Source organism: Pongo abelii, chromosome 19, assembly GCF_028885655.2.
Source record: "Pongo abelii isolate AG06213 chromosome 19, NHGRI_mPonAbe1-v2.0_pri, whole genome shotgun sequence".
Lineage (NCBI taxonomy): Eukaryota > Metazoa > Chordata > Mammalia > Primates > Hominidae > Pongo > Pongo abelii.
In genome coordinates, this window is record NC_072004.2 from 88,844,874 (window position 1) to 88,866,611 (window position 21,738).

A 21,738-nucleotide genomic window follows, 5' to 3' on the forward strand; every position below is an offset into this window, starting at 1 on the left:
ATCCCCTTGGAATTCTGCCCTTTCCCAGGTCACAGCCTCCATGGCTGTGTGTGGTTATTTCTGCATGATGAGCGTCCAGACACTGAAGAAATGTTCTCAGCATGGATTAGTGAATGTCGGTGAATGAATAAGTAAATGACAAATGAATGCTAATGAATTTAGAAATGAATTTAGAAATGCAGGGCCATTCCAGAATCCATGCCTTAACCCTAATCCTAAATCTGTTCAGGATTGATGGACTCAAAGGCCACAGGTCACCTGGTGACATCAACTTTTGGAAGTCCTGTCTCCCTCCAGTCCCCTTTCTGGGTATCAGTTTCTACCTCTTTTTTTTTTTTTTTTTTTTTTGAGACAGTCTCGATCTGTTGCCCAGGCTGGAGTACAGTGGCATGATCTTGGCTCACTGCAGCCTCTGCCTCCCGGGTTCAAGCGATTCCCCTGCGTCAGCCTCCCGAGTAGCTAGGACTACAGGTGCGTGCCACTACCCCTGGCTAATCTTTTGTATTTTTAGTAGAGACAGGGTTTCACCTTGTTAGCAGGATGGTCTTGATCTCCTGACCTCGTGATCTGCCCGCCTTGGCCTCCCAAAGTGTTGAGATTACAGGCGTGAGCCACTGTGCCGAGTCTTTTTTTTTTTTTCTGAGACAGTTTTGCTCTTGTTACCCAGGCTGGAGTGCAATGGTATGATATCGGCTCACTACAACCTCCGCCTCCCCAGTTCAAGTGATTCTCCTGCCTCAGCCTCCTGAGTAGCTGGGATTACAGGTGCATGCCACCACACCTGGCTAATTCTTGTATTTTTAGTAGAGACAGGGTTTTGCCATGTTGCCCAGGCTGGTCTCGAACTCCTGACCTCAAGTGATCTGCCTGCCTTGGCCTCTCAAAGTACTGGGATTACAGGTGTGAGCCACCATACCCAGCTGGAGTTTCTACCTCTTTGAAGCTCATAACCAAGAGTGGGACTAGGTGGGCTGGTTAGGAGGGAAAAAGAGGCTGGTGTGCTTTGGGGTGTGGTGACGGGCTGTTTGCCTCAGCCGGTTTCCTTTGCTGGGATCCCATCATGCAGCCCCTTCTCAGGCCAGGTCTTCTGGCAGGGAAAAGGGGCTTGTCCGAGCAGGAAGCTGGAGGCTCCATGGAATGTGGGTGCAATGGAGCCAGGAGCACCACCCACACCGGCTCTGCCTCCCTCCTCCCATATTCTCCCAGTGACAAAGCCATTAGTTTGTCAAGTATATCTCTGGATTTTAATGTGATGGGCCTGAGACAGCTGTTAAACATCCTTAATGTTAGTTTAACAAGGACAAATCCAGTTGAATTCTTTTCAAATTTTCCCATTAGGTGAATGTTACAGAGTTTTAAACAGGCTCTCAAATAATCATCCCCACTAATGCTTCTCCAGCCCAGCTCTCTCCCAGCCCGGCTGTGCTGGTTTTCGCCCCACTTTCTCCTGGTTTTTGTGCTTCACATGCTGAGAATCACACCCTTGGCACAGCTCTGGGAAGCAGGATGCCAAGCCCTCCTGCCTCCAATTCCTGGGTACCCTAATGATGCCCCTCCACCTCTTTTTTTTTTTTTTTTTTTTTTTTTCTGGAGAGCTCTTGGCTGGGCGCAGTGGCTCACGCCTGTAATCCCAGCATTTTGGGAGGCTGAAGTAGGTGGATCACCTGAGGTTGGGGGTTCGAGACCATACTGACCAACATGGAGAAACCCCGTCTCTACTAAAAATGCAAAATTAGCCGGGTGTGGTGGTGGTGCATGCCTGTAATCCCAGCTGCTCGGGAGGCTGAGGCAGGAAAATAGCTTGAACCTGAGAGGCAGAGGTTGCGGCCAGCCGAGGTCGCACCATTGCACTCCAGCCTGAGCAACAAGAGCGAAACTCCATCTCAAAAAAACAAAAACAAAAACAAAACAAACAAACAAACAAAACAAGAAACAAAAAACAGAAGAGTTCTTTTAGCCTTCAGCTAATGAGGCAATAGGAGGTGGGGCCAGAGCCAGGCAAAAATATTTCAAAAGGTTAAAATAAGACAGGGATAGTAGTCATTTTCCCACCTGGGAGTCTCCTGCACGGACTTGTCCTTAGGTGTAGCGTGTGAGGGTGGCTGAGAGTTGCAGGAAGGGTCTTCCCTGTGCAGGGCTCTGGCTGGGGCAGGGGGTGAGCTCTGGAATGGAGCTCTGGCCCTAGCCTCTAAAGGGCATGCAGCTTCCTCCTTGCTGGGCCTCAGTTTCCTCCTCTGTGCAAGGGTGGAAGCAGGTATTCTATAGGATTTCTTCCAGCCCAGAGGTTGAGGGATTCTGATTCCTGTTGCTGCCTCTGTTGTTTCCTCATTAGGCCCAAGATAGCCCTGCAGCCCACCACCTGTCTCTTCCCATCCCACAGACTGGGACACAGCCAGCTTCAGGGCTGAGAGGATTTTCATGAGCACCATGTGCCGGGACCATGCAGGCCCAGCTCCCCCAGCCACGCCACATCCATGACCACCATAGAAGCAGCTCCTAGGAAGCCTCTAGTGGGCACACTGGGCACAGCTTGGCCCACGTTCCAGTTCACCCACCTGTCTTAGGACCCTTTTGGTCTCCAAGAAGGCTCCCACCTCCAATTTCATCTCTTTCTTGAACAGGAAGGCTCCTTTTGCTGTATTTTGTCTATATCATGATCAGGCTTTCTGGGTCAGTGGTTCTTAACCAGGGTTGACTTTGCCCTCCAGGGATGACAATGTCTGGACAACTTTTGGTTGCCAGCTCTGGAAGTGCCACTAACAATAGGGGTCAAGGCCGGGGGTGTTGTTAAGCACGCGTCCCGTGGTGCACAGGAAGGCCCTCACAGGGAAGAGTGATCAGGCCCCAGATGTCAAGAGCGCCATGCCTGACATGGTCTGTCCTAGGTAGAGTGTATATTAAGATGGCAGAGATGGCCGCTGCCCACCTCAGTCTCAGGCTTCCCTTGTGTCATGGACTGCAGTGGCTGGGAAGCCAGAGACAGGCTTTGCATCTCTGCTTGCATCCAGGTGGGGCAGTGAGGCTGAACTAGTGGGATATGGAGGAAGGGATGTGCACCGTTGCTAAGCTTGGACCGTGAGCGCCTCCTGCGCGATCCTCATGTCCGCCCCCTTCCTCTCTGGCAGAGCAGGACAACTTGGAAGGTTGTGTGCTGATGATGGCAAAACTCCTGCCTCTCATCATGGTAGGACTTTAAATGGGGCTGGGCACAGTGGCTCATGCCTGTAATCCCAGCACTTTGGGAGGCTGAGGCAGGTGGAACGCCTGAGGTCAAGAGTTCAAGACCAACCTGATCAACATGGTAAAACCCTGTATCTACTAAAAATACAAAATTAGCCAGGTGTGGTGGTGCATGCCTGTAATCCCAGCTACTGGAGGCTGAGGCAGGAGAATTGCTTGAACCCGGGAGGCAGAGGTTGCAGTGAGCTGAGCTCGTGCCATTGCACTCCAGCCTGGGCATCAAGAGCGAAACTCCATCTCCAAACAAAAACATAATCAAAAACAACAACAATAAATGGGCAAGAACTCAACTTCTATGGTGTGAAGTCACTGAGATTTTGGGCTCTGCTTTAACTAGTGCCCGGAGGGAAGCACCCTGGACTGGGACCCCCAGGGCCTGAGTTCAAGTCTTAAATACAGAGTGGAACAGGAGGCAGAGATACCTTTTGACTTGCCCTCTCTGAGACCCCCACAGGCAGTGAAGGAAGGTCCCTGGGCTTGTGGCTCTCTCCAGAATGTCCGTCTCGTTGATAGACATTCCTGGGATGATGCTGTACTGTACTGTACTGTACTGTACTGGGTGTTCTTCCTGGCACCCAGGAGGGCTTCCAACCTGCGGCACTGCACCCCAGAGGCAACCCAGATGGAAAGAAGCTGGAGGAAGAATTCTTGGGGGACACGGACAGCAGAATTCAACTCTTGGGCAGGGGCTGGATTCTACTTTTCAGCCACACCCCCTGGTTTCAATGTACTAGGCTTTTGCTATGGCTCTGATTGGCCCAGCCCTGCTCTCCCTTCCCCCTACTGCTCCTATTAATCCAGGCCCTTTTTCTCAGCTCCCTGCAGCCCCCATTGATAATTTAATTATGAATGAAATAAATTATCCTAGAATGTGTACCAAGCCCCTAGAATGTGTCCAAAGCCCCCAGCATGCATCTTTATGAGGAATCTTGTCTCCTTTGCAACAATGAGCACCGGGGCATGGGTGAGGTGATGCTAATCTCTGCTCCTGCCCCACCAGTGAGAGCAGCTCTCTGTTGATAGCAGTGCCTTCTGTACCCTGCACACCTCTCTGGCGTAGCACTCATCAGATATGTATCTCTGACACACAGACACCGGGGAATTTGCTGCCAGGGACCCTTTCTGCTCACTTATGAATATTAATTTGCTGTAATTGCCAGGATAAAACCACCAGAGTGTTCTATCCTGTAGGTGGTAGGAACACTGCAGTGGTGTGCAGGGGCTGGGGGTGTGTGTGACCAGGGAGGTATGCATCTGTGTGCAGGCCAGGGTGTTCTGTCCTGGCGCCACAGGGTTGTGGGAATTAAAAGAGGATGAGGACAGAGGCTGGGAATGAGAAAAGGAGGTGAAGAGGTGTTAGGAAAGGGATGATGGGAGTAGGTTGTAGAAAGGGTTTCATCCACCACAACAAATGTAGTAGGAAAATGCCAGCACACCCCTCACACAGCCATGGCAGACATTGCTAATCAATCATGATATTCATTCTAATGAGTCTAGATGGGACCTCAGAATCCTTCTCAACACAGTGTTCCAGGCAGCCACTACCAATTGATTGGCTTGCAATAGGCCATGGGAAATAACCTCAGAAAGGGAGCTGGGATGGGGCTGGGACTCGTCTACTTGTCCCAAAACCTGTGTGGAGAGCATTCCCCTTCCACAGCAAAATCTCAGCATCCATGCTAAGAAACATCCATGCTAAGAACCATTCTCTGCTGGTTTTATTGAACATAAGTTAGGCCTAAGAGGGCACATTCTGACTCACACAGCCTGAATCCCCTGTTAACCTGGGGTGCCACTCCAATTCTTCACCCTGCTCTGTATCCACACTCTTTGTCCCGTGACTTTGCAGGTCCTGCTGCTCAAGGAACAAAGTCTATTTTCCTACATCTTGATTCTGAGTTCTGCCATGTTCTTGCTTTGGCACATGGGATGTTAGCAGAAGCTGGAAAAGTGTATGTTCCTGTGCAGCACAGCCAAGTCACCCCAGTTACCCAGACAAGTCAGCCAGTCCCAGACAAGTGAGAGAGCCCAGCCAAGACCAGAAGAACCACCCAGCCAAGCCCAGCCTAAATCACCAGCCTGCAGACTCACAAGAAATGTGTATCGTGTATTGCTCTAAGCCACTGAGCTGTTTTTTTTTTTTTTTTTTTTTTTTTTTTTGAGATGGAGTCTCACTCCTGTCACCCAGGCTGGAGTGCAGTGGCACAATCCTGGCTCACTGCAGCCTCTGCCTCCTGGGTTCAAGCAATTCTCCTCTCTCAGCCTCCTGAGCAGCTGGGACTACAGGCATGTGCCACCATGCCTGGCTAATTTTGTATTTTTAGTAGACATGGGATTTTGATAGGTTGGCCAGGCTGGTCTTGAACTCCTGACCTCATGTCATCTGCCCGGCTTGGCCTCTCAAAGTGCTGAGATTACAGGCATGAGCCACTGCACCTGACCCACTGAGCTGTTTTGTTACGCAGCATATTTGTGGCTGTGGGTAGCTGATACATACTAGCATGGTGGTTCTTAACCCTGGCTTCACATTAGAACCACCTGGGGAGCTTTTAAAAATTCTGATGCTCAAATTCCATCCCATTTCAATTAAGTCAGAGAGTCTTAGGATAGAGCCCAAGGATCAGTACACGGTCATGCACTGCATAACGTTTTAGTCGAAAACAGACCACATATATGATGCTGGTTCTATAAGATTATAATGAAACTACCTTATACAGGTGTGCCATTAAAAAAATCTTTTATACCATATTTTTGTGGTACCTTTCCTATATTTAGATATGTTTATTTATACAAATACTTACCATTGTGTTACAATTGCCTACAGTACAGTAACATGCTGTACAGGTTTATAGGCTAGGAGCAATGGACTACACCATACATCCTGAGTGTGTAGTAGGCTGCACCATCTAGGTGTGTGTTCACACAACAATGAAACTGCCAAATGACACATTTCTCAGAATTTATCTCTGCCATTAAGCAACACATGACTGTATCCCCAAACTCCCAAATGATTTCAACAGGTAGCTAGGTTGAGATACTCCACAGGGCTTGTTCCCCACAAACACAATCTTTTCTTCGAGTCTGTGAACCTGTTTTCAGGCACTTTTCACATAATACAAGAATTAAAGAACCTGACTCTGGAGTTGGCAGGGCTGGATGCAGCTCCACCGCTGACCAGCTGTGTGAGATTTGGCAAAGTAGTTAAACTTTTGGGAACTTCACTTGATTGCCTGTAAAATGGGGAGAAACCCAGCATCTCACCGGGTTGTTGTGAGGGTCATTCATTCAACAACGCCTCCTTTCCGCAGGTGCTTTGGGAACTGGAAGGAGAACAAGATTGAGAGCATCTTCTTCACAGAGTGTGGCTGTCTGGGAGGAGAGGGGATGTGTGTGGTGTGCTTAGCTCAGTCCCCAGGACATAGCAGCCATTCAGTAAGTGGCAGCTGCTATTATGATGATGGTGATATTATCACTATTTGAGATGGAGTCTGGTTCTGTCTGGAGGCTGGAGGCTGGAGTGCAGCGGCCTGATCTTGGCTCACTGCAACTTCTGACTCCCAGGTTCAAGCGATTCTCCTGTCTCAGCCTCCCGAGAAGCTGGGATTACAGGCATCTGCCAGAATGACCAGATAATTTTTGTATTTTTAGTAGAGACAGGGTTTTGCCATGTTGCTCAGTCTGGTCTCAACTCCTGACCTCAAGTGATCAGTCCACCTCAGTCTCCCAAAGTGCTGGGACCACAGGCGTGAGCCACCGCGCTCGGCCTATGATGGTGATATTATTATTATTGTTATTGTTACTATGCTTCCTTCCCCGAACTAGACTTAATGCTCCCCAAAGGCAGGAACCATCCATCTATGCCTCCACTCTCTACAGAGACCAGGACAGGCTCAGTCCTGCGTACGTGCAGCCTGAGTAGATCAGAAGGTGGTCTTCTGGAAGTAGGGGAGAGCTGGAGTTGGAAACAGGAGAGCCCCAGCTGGCTCCAGATGCCAGGGTGACTCAGGAGGGCGGGGAGACGGGTGTATCTCGGGAGGAAATGCTTTGTTGCTCGCCTTCTGTGGAGGTGTGCGGTGTTGGCTCCATGGCTCCTGCCCACAGGCTGAGCTGCCCCAGCCAATCCCAGGGGCACACAGAGACGGCCTTGTGAACACTGAGAGGCCTGTGTGTTTCTCTCCCCGGGGCTTCCCTGGCCACACGTCCGCCGCGCAGCCAAGACACACACAGCCCTCACACACCAGTAAACGCCCTGCCAACGGACGCGCCCAGGGTCACCAGGCTGCCCAGGAGACGCCAGCCTCTCCAAGGTCCCCTGGCGCCACTGGCCTGAGTCCTGGGCCTGTAACCACAGTGACAGCGCCTTCGTATGTGCCTGTTTGGGTTTTTTAAGTGCTCTGAAAAGCATATTTATTCTCCAGCTGACAGTGGAGGCAACGCCCTGGGATTCCCCAGGAAGGGGACCGAGCATGCGTTTCATGGTCCCAAGTCCTTGCATATGCATCTTAAGAAAGCCCCTGGGAGGTCCTCTACCTGGTTGTGTCCCACAGGAGCTGAAAGGAGCTTCTGCACAAAGGCCCTCCTCCACACTCAAGGGAGACTTTATCTGGCCCCAAACCTCCTCCCCCAGGCTCCCCTCCCCTCCCCGTCCCCTCAGAGCGATGCACTCACATGCGGCTGCTGGGCGGGATCTTGCGGCCGTCCCGGAACCAGGTCACCTGTGGCTGGGGGAAGCTGGCGATGCGCGGGGCACGGATGACAGCTGCTTCTCCGTGGGAGACACTCTGGTGCTTCTCACCCTCCTCAAAGCTCCCCATGTCTGCAGCCAGGACAACGGCAGTAGGATCAGGGGCGGGAGGTCAGCCTCAGGGACTGCCCAGCTCCCAGGTTGGGAGTGGTGGCTATGGACGGAAAATTCGGGGCAGACAGGATGACCACAGGGAAGGAGGACACCTTGCTTGGGCCACCCCATTCTCTGCCTCACCACTAGCACCCTGCCCTAAGCTACTGTCTCCATTCATATCCCTATATCCTTCAATCGGCCAATTCGTTCAACCACCCTGAGAGGTTGGTCATCATTTCACACATTTCACAGTGGAAAAAACTGCTCAAATGGGCTCAGAGAGGTTAGTTAACTTGTCTAAGTTCACCTAACTAGGAAGAGACAGAGTCAGAATTTGAACTCAGATCTCAAACCCTGGAGTCAGGCTATGTAGCTCCGCCTCCCCTGCCCTACAGTGTACCCTTCAGCATGGCAGGGGTTCCTGTATGAGGTGAAGGGCAGGTTTCCGTGCCCTTTCAGGGAGAGAAGGGTGGGCATGCTGAGAGAATGGGGTCTTAGATGCTTGCAAATGGGTGCAGACAGCGTTTCTTTCCTGCGCCTTGGGTGTGTAGTGTGTAGTGTGTGAGTTTGTGTGTATGTGTGAACATAAACACCATATTGCTCTTTTAAAACATGCCACCGCCTTGGCAGATAAGGAGGGGAACATTTATCCTGGCTCTGCCTGCCAGGAGGTAAGCAGAGAGCAGAGGAGACGCGGGTAGGAAACTCTTCAGCCTGCCTGCCTGCTGGGGCGGGACAAGGGGGTAGGGAGACTGACTAATTCCAACACAGAGGCTTGGAGATAGGGTTTGGGAAGGGGTATTTGTGTCTCTACCACACCCTTGAAAATTAATGGACATCCTTGTTACTTTGATTGTGGCCCGTGGGCAGGTGCCTAGGCACCACACCTGGGCACCTGTCAGAAATGCAGAGTCTCAGGCCCCCCAAGACCTGCTGGATCAGAAGCAGCATTTTAGTAAGACGCTTGGCAAGTGTGTCCATGTTCAACTGTGAGGAGCATATTATTTGTCCCAAACTTGACTGTGTGTCGGAACCACCTGTAGAATTAAAAAATGCTGATGGGAGCCTCACCCCCAAAGCTTCTGATTTCACTGGTGTGGAGTGTGGGGATGGGAGACATCCCACATCATTCCATTTTCTTTTCTCTTCCTTCCTTCCTTCCTCCCTCCCTCCTCCCTCCCCCCTCCCCCCTCCCTTCCCTCTCCTCTCCTCTCCTCTCTCTCTCCTTCCTGCTTTTCTTTTCTCTCTTCTCTTCTCTCCTCTTTCCTTTCCTTTCCTTTCGTCTCACTCTGTAACCCAGGCTTCAATCAGCCAAGTGCAGTGGTACGATCTTGGCTCACTGCAACCTCCGCTTCCCAAGTTCAAGTGATTCTCCTGCCTCAGCCTCCTGAGTAGCTGGGATTACAGGAACCTGCCACCATGCCCAGCTAATTTTTGTATTTTTAGTAGAGACGGGGTTTCACCATGTTGGCCAGGCCGGTCTTGAACTTCTGACCTAAAGTGATCCCCCCGCCTCGGCCTCCCAAAGTGTTAGGATTACAGGTGTGAGCCACCGTGCCCAGCCTACATCACCCCAAGCCATCACTAGGATGTGCCTCGACCTGCGCACAGAATTCCTACGTGCAGAAAGATTTCACACTGCTGACTTATAGGCCTTTGTTTCTCCATTGCCCAGCGGACCCCTCCCTAACCAAGGGGGCCGCATCCTACGCCGCCCGGTCCCCTCCTACTGCGTTGGGTGTTATTTCTCAACTCCTCTAAGACCACTGACTCTTCTTCCTCTCCTTCTACCAGGAGTTCTCCAACCTGGCCGCACCTTAGAATCCTTGAGGAGCCTTTAATATTCCCAGAGGTGAGAATCTTTTGGGGTGTGTGGGCTGACCTCAGTATTTGTTTATTATTACTATTTTAGAGACAGGGTCTTGCTCTATCGTTCAGGCTGGGGTACAGTGGAGTGATCATGGCTCACTGCAGCTTCAACCTCTCAGGCTCAAGCAATCCTTCCACCTCAGCCTCCTGAGTAGCTGGGACTACAGGTGTGTACCACCATGCCTGGATAATTTTATTTTTAATAGAAACGAGGTCTTGCTATGTTGCCTAGGCTGGTCTGGAGCTCCCAAAGTGTTGGGATTACAGGCGTGAGCCACTGTGCCCAGACCAAACCTGAGTATTTCTAAAGCTGCTCAGGTAGTTCCAACACAAGCTAAGGCTGAGTTGGGTGGGTCTCAGAATCTCCTGAGACTTGGCAAACTCACAAAGGTGCTCACCACTCTCCTTCCCTCCCAGGCATCCCCCAGGGCACAGAAAGGCCCTGCTTCAACCCATCTGGCTCTCTGAGTACCTGATTCATTCTCTTGGTTTGCAGATTCTGCTGCACAGTCGTTTGAGAATGTGGGCCTACAAGTTCATTTTCCGAAGCCCTAGTCTTGATTCTCTTTCCAGCCACGCTGGCCCCTTGGCGGCTTCACTTAGCCTAATGGTTTGACCACAATCTCCCTGCAAATGACACTTGTGCCTTCTGCTCTGGCTCTGCCCTGAGCTCTGAGATCCAATTTCCAACAGTCTGTTGGGCATTTCTCCAAGAAGGGCCCTCCGTCACCTCCTTGCCAAGCTCTCCTTGCATCCTAAATTCTGTTAAAATCTCCCCTTGGCCGGGCGCGGTGGCTCACGCCTGTAATCCCAGCACTTTGGGAGGCTGAGGCAGGTGGATCACGAGGTCAGGAGTTCGAGACAACCCTGGCCAACATGGTGAAACCCCATCTACACTAACAGTACAAAAATTAGCCAAGCATGGTGGCACTCGCCTGTAATCCCAGCTATTCGGGAGGCTGAGGTAGGAGAATCGCTTGAACCTGGAAGGCGGAGGTTGCGGTGAGCCGAGATGGCGCCATTGCACTCCAGCCTGGGCCAACAAGAGGGAAACTCCATCTCAAAGAAAACAAAAACTAGAACAAACAAACAAAAAAAAAACTCCCCTCATGACCCGCAAACCCAATTACCTAAGCTCAAACCCCTGGAGCCTTTGGTGGAGCTTCCCTTCCCTGTCCCCACCAAGCCTTTCAACTCCTCTGGGACATTACTGTCATTTACTAAGGTCCCTCTGGTTCCTCCCGCCTTGCCAACGGGCTGGCCCCTTACTCCAGCTGCACAGACCCTGGGCATGCCTCCGAACTCCAGATCCCCTTCTGTCCATCTTACACACTGTTCTTGATTAGTTTTTCTGACCTTCTCGGAGCCCTTGGAAACTCCTCACTGCCCTGGGAAAGTCTAAATTCCCTGGCCTGGACTCAAGGTTCTTCCCTAATCTGAAACTAGACAACCTTTCTTGCCTTAATGCCCACACCATGTCCTGCCATCTCTCACCCCACGGCCTATATGTTGGCTGGGCCACTGCCTGGAATGCCGCCAGAGGAAGCCAAGAGTCACCAAGGCACCATGATTCTACAGCATCCTGGAAGGATGTAGTCAATTAAGTGTTTCAAAAGATCAAATCTGCTGCTGGCATCCTTGTTCTACACTTGGTAGGCAGTGTGTGCAATGGTAATGGTTTTGGAGTTTTTTAGACCTGACTTCAAATCCTAGTTCTGTTGTTCTGTTACTCATTAGCCATGATGCTGGGTAGATTTCTTTCTTTCTTTTCTTTTTTTTTTTTTTTTTTGTAGAGACACAATCTCATTATGTTGCCCAGGCTGGTCATGAACTCCTGGCTTAAAGCTCTCACCTCGGTCTCCCAAAGCGTTGGGATTACAGGCATAAGCCACCATGCCCAGCCAAGGCAAAACTTTTGACTTTGTCAAGCCTTAATTTCCTCTTCTATAAAATGGAGTTAAGAAGGGCTCCTTCCTCATAGGTTGTACTGAGTATTTCATGAGATGATATGCGTATGTCAGGCTGTGTCTCTCCAAGGATGGCTGCATCAATATTTTACTACTATTCACATACTCTTTTTACAGTGTGATGGACATTCCTCTCACTGACAGATAGGGCGTAGGTCCCTTCCCCTTGAATCTAGGGAGCTTGTGACTATTTGACCAGCACGTGCAGGAAGTGATGCCATGTGACTTTTGAGACTAGGTCATTGAAAGGATGCAGCTGCCACCTGGCTGTCACTCTCTATACTCGCCCTTGGAATCCAGCCACCATATTGTGAGGAAGCTCAATCTAGCTGAAGCAGATGTGGAAGCAGCCCACAGGGAGAGGAACTGAGGTCCCCAGATGACAGCCAGCATCAACACCAGACATGTGAACAAACATGTGCGCCCTGAGAGGACTTCAGCCCCAGCCTTCAGTCCCAGACTGAGCCTCAGCTGAGGCCTCAGTCATCCCAGAATAGAGTCAAGCTGCCCTTGCTATTCTCTGTCCAGATTCTAGAGCCACAGATCTGTGAACATGATAAATGATTGCAGTATACCATTATGTTTTGGGGTAATTTGTTACATAACCATAGAAACAAGAAGAGTATATAAAAGTGTTAAAAAATTGTATCTAATATTTGTAGTGTTAAAATATTGGAAGCCTACATATTTTTCACAGTTTAGTTTAAACATCACCTCCTCAATGAAGTTTACCCAAAACCATTCAAATAGAATTCAAAAACAGAGCGGTTGAGCACTTACCCTACCAAGAACTTCTTTCTAGGTAGATTTCCCATGCATTATCTAATTTAATCCTTACAATAACATGACAAGCTCAATTTAAATAAATATACGTTTTTAGTTGTTTATTAATTTCCATTACTTGGCTCAGTCTATAAAAAAATTACATCAATGAATCACATTGATTTCAGTTCTTAAAATAATTTTATCTACTTAAAAAACTTTTCACAGAACTCAGAAGATATATTTGAACAATATAAAGCAATTTTATGGTAATAGTGTTCTTTCTCCTCTCTACTTTTATTAGCTCCATTTTGCCAGTGAGGAAATGAAGGCTCATGGAGATCGAGTGGCTTATGTAGCTGTGAGCACTGAGGGCCAGGTCCAGTCCATGTTGACCCTGGCCCTCCCCATACCATCCCTCCCTGTCTCCTTCCTGAGTCGCATCCTGCATTGCAATCCTGCATACACATTCTTTATCTCTTTCTATAGATGCTAAGCCTCGAGAGGCAGTCACATTCAGAAGCAAATCCTGACAAGACATCTGGGCCTGTGCCCTGCACACAGTACTTTCTAAGTTCACTCAATGCCAGCATTCACCACTTCCCTATGGAGCCCCTACTGTGGGCCAGGTAGGCTCTGGGGTAGGCACTGAAGGAAGACCTAATGCCTGCCCTCTTGGAGCTTCCAGTCTGGTCAGGGAGACAGGAATAAGTAAATCAACCCACAAGCAAACGTTTGGTGACGTCTATGACAACTGTCGAAAAGGAGGGAATGAGGTTCTTCAGGAGAGAAATAGCAGGAGGACCTACTTCAGACTGGGAGATAGGTGAGGCTTTTGTTAAGCTGAGTAGGTATTCCCTAGGGGTGTATATGGGAATGGGAGGGGAAGTATGTGAAGGCTCGGAGGTAGGAGAGAAGGGGTTCACAGAGGAAATAAAAGAAGGTCAGTGGGGCAGTGCCATGGATTTGTTCAGTGGATGGATGGATGTTTGGATGGATGGGGGGATGGAAGGTTGTATGGGTGAATAGGTGGATGGAGGAAAGAATGGAAGAATAGACAGAGGGATGGGTGGATGAATGGAGGAAGGGCAGAGGAATGGATGGTTGTATGTATGTACATTTGTATAGTGGTATGGCTGTTGTATGTATATATGCTTACATGTATGTATGTTTGGATGGTGGGATGGATGGTTGTGTTTGCATGTATGCCTGTACGTTTATATGGTGGGATGGATGGTTGTATGTAGCTATGTTTGTATGCATGTACACGTTTGTATGGTGGGATGGATGGTTGTGTGTATGTATGTTTACATGTATGCATGTATTATTGGTGGGATGGTTACACATACACGTATGTCTACATGCATGCATGCATATGTCATGGGATAATGGTTGCATGTATGTATGCATGTATGTTTGTATGATGTGATAGATGGTTGCTTATGTGTATATTTACATGCACGTGTGCATGTATGGTGGGATGGATGGTTGTTTATACACGTTTGCATGTGTGCATGTTGGGTGGGATGTATAGTTGTATGTATGTTTACATATATGTGTACATGTATAGTGGGATGGTTGTATGTATGTACAAGTGTCTATGGTGGGACAGATGGTTGTATGTATGTACATTTACATGTATGTATGTATGGTGGGATGCATGGTTGTATGTTTATGTGCATGTGTGCATATGTGGTGGAATGGTTGTATGTATGCATGTACGTGTTTCATGGTGGAATAGATGGTTGTATGCATGTATGTTTACATGTATGAATATATTTATGGTGGATGTCCATATATGGGTGCATTTGGTGGGATGGTTTATATATATACATGTTTACATGTATGGGTGCATGTGTGGTGGGATGAATGGTTGTATATGTTTGTATGCATGCATGTTTGTATGGTGAGATGGGTGGTTGTGTGTATGCATGTTTACATATATGTGCCTGTATGGTGGGACAAATGTATCTACATGTTTGCATGCATGCATGTATGTATATGTGGTGGAAGGATGGTGGTATGTATGCATATACATAAGTTTATATGGTGAGGTGGATGGAAGCAGGTAGGGCACAGCTGGCCTTGGTCCAGGTTCTGCAGTTGACCCTTTCCTCCACTTCTCCGCTCCAAGATCTTCCCAACTCAGTGTGGCTCCCAGGCCCCCAGGCCCTCACAGGCTCTCCATTGCACTTTGTCAAATGTGCTTCTTGGATCTGCCCAGGGAGTTCCTTGTTGAGCAGGCCATGGGTGAATGTATTTATACATACATATGTGTGTTTATATGCCCCACCCTCACAGCCATGTATGCACTGAACCACAGCAGCAAGAGGCTGCTAAGAGGGGGTCTGTTCAGCCAGACAGTGCAGGAGTGCAGGCTAGAGGCAAGAAGGGAGGGCGGAGACAATGACAGTGACAACGGAGGCTGAGGCCACAGGATCCGCTGGGAAAACTCATTCACACTAAGGCAAAAACAGTTAAGGCCTTGCCACACTGACTCCCCAAGGTACCTGCTTGCTAATATGCCGTGTTATGCCCTGCAGGGCTGATCCAACATTCCCAAGAAATTCCCCCAAGAGCAAAGAAGTGCAGGCCTGGGGCACAGTCGAAGGTGCTAAAAATTATTCCTGATGTCTTTGTCATATCTTAAAAGGCCTTGTAAAGTGTGCATTCCACTTCAGAATATATTTCTTGCTTTTATGTGTTTATTTTAAAAACATTTTAAAATCATGAAATATGTCATGCATACAAAAGAGCAAATATAATTATATGTATAGTTTAAAGAAGAATAAAATAAACACTCCTGCACCTACCTCCCAGCTGAAGGCCTAGAACACTAACAATACCTTTCCCCTACCCCGGATCTCCCCCTCTCCCCCGCACCAGGTGATTTCTCTCCTGAATATTGAGGCCATGTGCCCAAACTTTCCTTTCACGTTTCCTTACCTAGAGATGCAACCTTACACAATTTGTGGTCAATGTATTCTGTTTTTAGACACTTTACACCTGGGATTATCCTGTATATAGTCTTCTGTGACTTGCATTTTTGTGGAACATTTTTTTGGGGGGCTCCATGCTGGTCCTTGCCCTTCATTGAGTCGTTTTCGCGGCTGGATGGAATTCCGTGGATCACGCTTCATTTGTTTTTGGTGCTTTGCTGTCCTGCCAAGAGCAGCCTCACACATGGCTAAGAGAATCTCTAAGGTATGTGCCTAGAAAAGGAATTGTGGGTTGCGGGGTTATACACACATTCATTTTACTAATAATGTTTGCATAAACCCCAGTTGGTATCAATTTACCAACTTAACACCAGCAGCCATGTGAGTTTCCACCAACACTTGGTGTTGTTAGACTGTGGTCTCTGCCAACCTGGTGGGCACGGAATGGTACTTTGTTGTGGTTTTATGTGTTGTTTATCATGGAAACAAAGCTGCTCACTTCAGATCACTTCATGCTTCTGCCCTCGACCACCCATGACTTCTCTCTCATTCCGAGTAGCATCCTGATATGGTTTGGATTTGTGTCCCCACCGAAATCTCACTTTGAGTTGTAATAATCCCCATGTGTCAAGGGCAGGACCAGGTGGAGATAATTGAATCATGGGGGTGGTTCCCCCATACCGTTCTCGTGATAGTGAGTGAGTTCTCATGAGATCTGATGATTTTATGAGTGGAAATTCCCCTGCACAAGCCCTCTTGCCTGCCACCATGTAAGATGTGGCTTTGCTCCTCATTCACCATGATGGGGAGGCCTCTCTAGCCATGTGGAACTGTGAGTCAATTAAACCTCTTTCCTTATAAATTACCTAGTCTGGGGTATGTCTTTATTAGCAGCTTGAGAACAGGCTAATACACAGCCAAAGCACTGACCACAGCTTAGAATGCTGGGATCTGTCCCCACGTTCTCTCCTTCCAGCCTCACCATCTTCCACTTTCTGCTTCCCCACTCCACTTCAGCTACCTGGCCTCAGACACCCACATCCGCCTCAGGGCCTTTGCACCTGCTGTCTGACCTGGAATGATCTCCTCTGTCTACATGGTTTACCCCCCGCAACCTTCCTTTGAGACTCGACTCCATGTCACCCCCTCCCAATGGCCACCCTCCACCATCATATCAAATAAGACCCCTGCCCCATCCTCCAAACCTCTTGCCCAGCTTCATCTCTCCTTAGAACACTTTAGTTTTTGTCTTGGGCCTTATCTGTAACCTATATATTATATATTCACCTTTTAACTTTTGTTTCTCTTGCTACTTTCTTCGAGGGCAGAGACGTGTGTCTTGGTTTTGTCTCTCGTTGTGTCCCCACTGCCTGGAACAGTGCTTGGCATATGGGGGTGTGTAGCAATCATTGTTTCCTGAGTGATGTGAATACTCAGGTAATATGAGTGCTCCAGAAAGACAAAGTGATGTTATTAGGAACTGTTACCTGGCCCCTAAGCATCCTGCATTTAATACCCACACCTCAGATTGAAAATGAAGAGAAACAGGCCTATGGGTGGCATTTTAGGATTACTCCTAACCCACGTGACAGCGGGCTTGTTGCCCTCCAATTGTCTTTTGCAGGAGTGGCTGCCAAGCTGCCTGGTAGGAAGGAAGCTGGCCAGCCTCCCAGGATGGGGTAGGCGCTCTGCCCTGCTATGGGTGGGTGGGTGCATGGGTTTGGTGCTGGAGTGGATGGTTTCAAGTCTGAGTCCCACAGATGAGGGCTGGGGGAAGGGGTCAGGAGGTCTCGCTCAGGTGAGGAGAACACAGAGGTGCCCTCAGGACCTGGATGTGGTGAAACGCTGGCTTGAGGTCCTCTGCCACCTCCGGAAGGCTCTCTGAACCCTCTCAGCCATTCATCCCACATGCTGAATGCTGGAAATTTATGGTGACTTAAAAAACACAAAGAAGAGACTCCGAGTGGGGACATGAAGGGGCTGCGGAGGGGGGAAGATGTTTTATTGACTTCCCCTTAATTGCTGTAATTAAAAACATGTAAAGAATCCTTTTTTAACGACTTTGCCATTATCATTAGTTGTTAGCACAGCTGCCTTATTAATTTCTCATTAGAACCCAATTCACAGTTCTCTTTGGGAAGGGGGCTGGGTGCCAGGGGTTGGCCAGCCTGGCTCCATGATTGGAGAACTGGCTGCTTAGGGCCCCAGGACAAGCCCTTCTCACCTCAGGAGGCAGGAACAGCCAAGGAGGGGAGGGGCATTTGGGAAAAGTGACCATACCCCACCCCCTTTCAGAACTGTGTGCCATCTGCACGTGTGTGTGTAAGGAGGCAGACGGATTGGCAGACAGGCAGCTGCAGCAGGCCTGAAGCGCAGAATCCTGGGAGGGCCCCAGACCGGGATAGGGAGAGGGGACTGAAGTGCTGAGGGTGAAAGATTTAAGGAGGCACCCACTCTTGGGGTCATGCAAGTATGGGGTGAGCACTTGAGAATGAGCACCTCCTTATATTGGGCACCCTCACTGCCTGGTTTGCCTCAGCCTAGTCCAGCCCTGGAGAGCAGGAGTAGAGAGGGTGGCTAGGCATGTACCTACTTGGGTAGACAGATTCAAGAAGGTTGTTTCTTCCAGGACACCTTTCCTGGCTGACCTAAAGTCTGTTTCTCCCTGAGTGCCGCCCAGTCTGGGAACCCACTGCAATGGTCTGTGTGCGTTGATTTATTAATCCTTTCGACCACTCAGGTAAGTCCGTACTTATGGTAGCATCCTTTTTTACACAATGAAAACCAAAGTTACAGAGAAGTAACTTGCCTAAGGTCACTTGTGGGAGGTGAGTCGGGATTTAAACCCAGGGCTCACAGCTGGGGCCACGGCTACACCCTGCCAGGAGGAAGAAGGTAGATGGTGGAACTGCCAGCTGTGGAAGTGGAACTGAGGGTTATTCTGCAACCTCTCTGAGCCCCAGTTTGCCCCTCTTATGTTCCTCAAACGATTTGCCTTCTAACCTCTTAGACCTGTCCTGGGAGCCCACAGAAGAAAGACATTTACACAATGGCACAGCAGGATGGATCGTTCTGGAGGCTCTGGGGAAACCCCCTTAGGCTCTGCATCTTTGGGGGGCTCTGGGCTTCTTTGGGGGACAGTTCTTTCCAGGCTGGGCCCCATGGGTCATGACTCTGAAGGTCACTTTAACCTTATTAATGTCAGAACTGAAATGGATCTCATTTTACAGATGGGAAAACTGAGGCCCAGAGAGGGGAAGGGAGGTGCTCAAAGTCCCAAGCTAGTCAGTGCCTCGGTTGGGGCTAGAATCCACGCTTTCGGACCTCCATCCCCAAAACATGCCATTATTTCAGGCACAAGGGCCATGCCTGGCACACAGAAGAACCCTGGAGCTCTGTGTAGGTACTTTTCATCTACTCACACTGCTAAGAGCAAGGAAAACGATGTGATTGGTAGGGTCTACCCCACCCCACCCACTGGCGCTAGACATTGACCCTAGGTGGGAGACCCCGTGCATTTGCAGAGCTGTTTGGACATGGATTATTACAGCCCAGGGCTGTCCCTGATTCTGTCTGAATCCTGACACCAGCAGCTCACCCTCACCTTCCTCCCACACACTCAATTTTGATTTTTCTCTTCTTATCCTCAAGCAGCAGAGTGGGGCTGTTTTGGAATCAGGCAGTCATGGGTTCAAATCCCAGTTTTTCCTAACTGTGTGACTTAGACAAGGTGTGTCACCCGGCCGAGCCTCGGTTTCCTCATCTGTAACATGGAGATGGGGACTTGTACTCTGCAGGCTGGGATGAGAACCACCGTGCCCTTCCCAGCACACTGACCCTCAGGACGAGCACTGTTATGAGTGAGAATGATTTTGCCGAGTGCTGTGTTTCCCTAGGCCCAGAATCCCAGGGAAGTGGGGCTGGGACAGAGCATTCTTCCTCAGCTTCTACAGCTAGAGAGGGAGGCCCCCTGGGATGAGGCCAGTGTGTCCGGCAAGGGCATGAATGGGGGAGGTATGCTTCTCCCTTTCCCATCCTGGCTGGGTGAAACCTTCCTTAGCTTGTCAGGAACTGTGTCCTTCTCAAGGGTTGGAAGGACTTCCTAGGGCTTTTCTAACTGCCTGGCTTTAGGGCCCAAAGGGATGTGGACTGTGGTTCCCACTTCACGACATTATGGAGGAAACAGCTTCACACCTGAAAAGCCGTGCACAGTAGCAGATGCAGCTCTTTCCAGCGCTGGTTTCAGGGAGCTGCAGCTGGTGGACAGGGGGAGGTTAACCTGGATCTTTCTCTCTGCTCCCCCTTCAGCCACTCCAAGGTGTCCTATTCCTTTGCCAGGGGCCTTACCCATATGTGCACAGCTTGGCAGCACAGCGTGGTCCTGGTGGAACGCAGTGACATCCATGGTCTTAACCATGTCTGGGGGCACCTGGAGCTCTGGGGCTTTGAGGGGGCTGCTGGAACAGGGCAGGAATCCCACTGCGAGAGGTAGTGGAGGGGCAGGGCCGGGCTGGCAGGATGGCACCGGGGAAGGTGCCAGCCTGCTGCATTTTGCTGGGACAGCATTTACTGAAGGCTATTCTGCTCTGTGGCCTGCTTCTCTACTTCCTTAAAGTGATAATATAGAATATTAATTGCAGCAGTCACTCCCACTGATGCAGGGTGTACTGTGTGGGAGCTGGCTAGGCGCTTTGGCACATATGAGCTCAAGAAATCCTTCCAATGAGCCTAGGAGGTCGATATTATTAATACATTTTATGGATGAAGAACCTGAGCTGGGGTGAGGCTCAGAGAGGTCCAGTCACTTCCCTGGGGTCACACAGCAATCCAGGACAGAGCAAGGATGTGAATGTGGTCTGTCTGACTCCAAAGTCCACTCTTTTTATTTTATTTCATTTTATTTTATTTATTTATTTTTGAGATGGAGTCTTGCTCTGTCACCCAGGCTGGAGTGCAGTGGTGTGATCTCACCTCACTGCAACCTCCGCCTCCCAGGTTCAAGCAATTCTCATGCCTCAGCCTCCCAAGTAGCTGGGACTACAGGCATGTGCCACCACGCCTGGCTAATTTTTTTTTTTTAATTTTTTAAATTTTTAGTAGAGATGGGGTTTCACCGTGTTAGCCAGGATGGTTTCAATCTCCTGACCTTGTGATCCACCCGCCTTGGCTTCTCAAAGTGCTGGGATTACAGGCATGAGCCACCGCGCCCAGCCTTATTATTTTTTTTGAGATGGAGTCTCACTCTTTTGCCCAGGCTGGAGTGCAGTGACATGATCTTGTCTCACTGCAACCTCTGCCTTCTGGGTTCATGCGATTCTCCCACTTCAGCCTCCTAAGTAGCTGGGATTAAAGGTGCACGCCACCATGCCCGGCTAATTTTTGTATTCTTAGTAGAGATGGGGTTTCACCATGTTGGCCAGGCTGGTCTCGAACTCCTGACCTTGTGATCTGCCCACCTCGGCCTCCCAAAGTGCCAGGATTACAGGCATGAGCCACCGCACCTGGCCAGTCCACTCTTTTTATTAAGCCACACTGTTTGTCATGGTGATGAGCCCCCAGCCTGCCAACACTGTAAGGTACTACCCACAAAGCCCTTTCACTGTCACCCTGGAGCTCAGCAACTCCCTGGATCTCAGAAGCTCCCTCTTGAGCCAGGCCCCCATATGTCACTGCCACTGAGGGTCATCACTGCCAGCATCACCCAGGGTGGTCCAGGGCCCTTGGAACCCGCAGTGTGGGGAAGGGGAAGCTCAGGGTACCCCCATCCCCAGGGTCTGTGCCTGGGCATAAGTGTCAGGCAGGTGTCAGGGTGTCAGGCAGCACAAGTCCCCTTCCATCTGCTTCTCATGGCCTGGAAGTACCCAGAGGGCAGGGCCCAGGACTGTCTGAGCCCTTCTCTGCAGCACCCAAGAAATGCCAGGACCTTTGCCCATGATCAGTGCACCTTGCTTGCTCGCCCTGCAGATGGGCCTGGTCACACCCCTCCCCCGGTGTGAAGGCAGAAGGACCTGTGGGTCCAGGGGAAGGGACCACACACGTGTCTGGCCTGGTGTGGAGGGAGTTCCCCCCACCCTGGGTTTGTGTGTATGTGGGAAGGAGTTTGCCTAAGGAGGAGGGTCAA

At 49.8% G+C, this 21,738-nt stretch overlaps 1 protein-coding gene across 3 annotated transcripts in view; it reads right to left on the reverse strand.

The window, feature by feature from the left end:
* The window catches only part of SDK2 (sidekick cell adhesion molecule 2), a 314,110-nt gene that overhangs the window by 116,542 nt on the left and 175,830 nt on the right, over nt 1-21,738 (reverse strand). For all 3 annotated transcript variants that reach the window (XM_054535716.2, XM_054535717.2, XM_024235631.3), the window contains exon 4: nt 7,909-8,056. In XM_054535716.2, the coding sequence (XP_054391691.2) occupies nt 7,909-8,056 (148 nt within the window). The remainder of the gene's footprint in view (nt 1-7,908; nt 8,057-21,738) is intronic.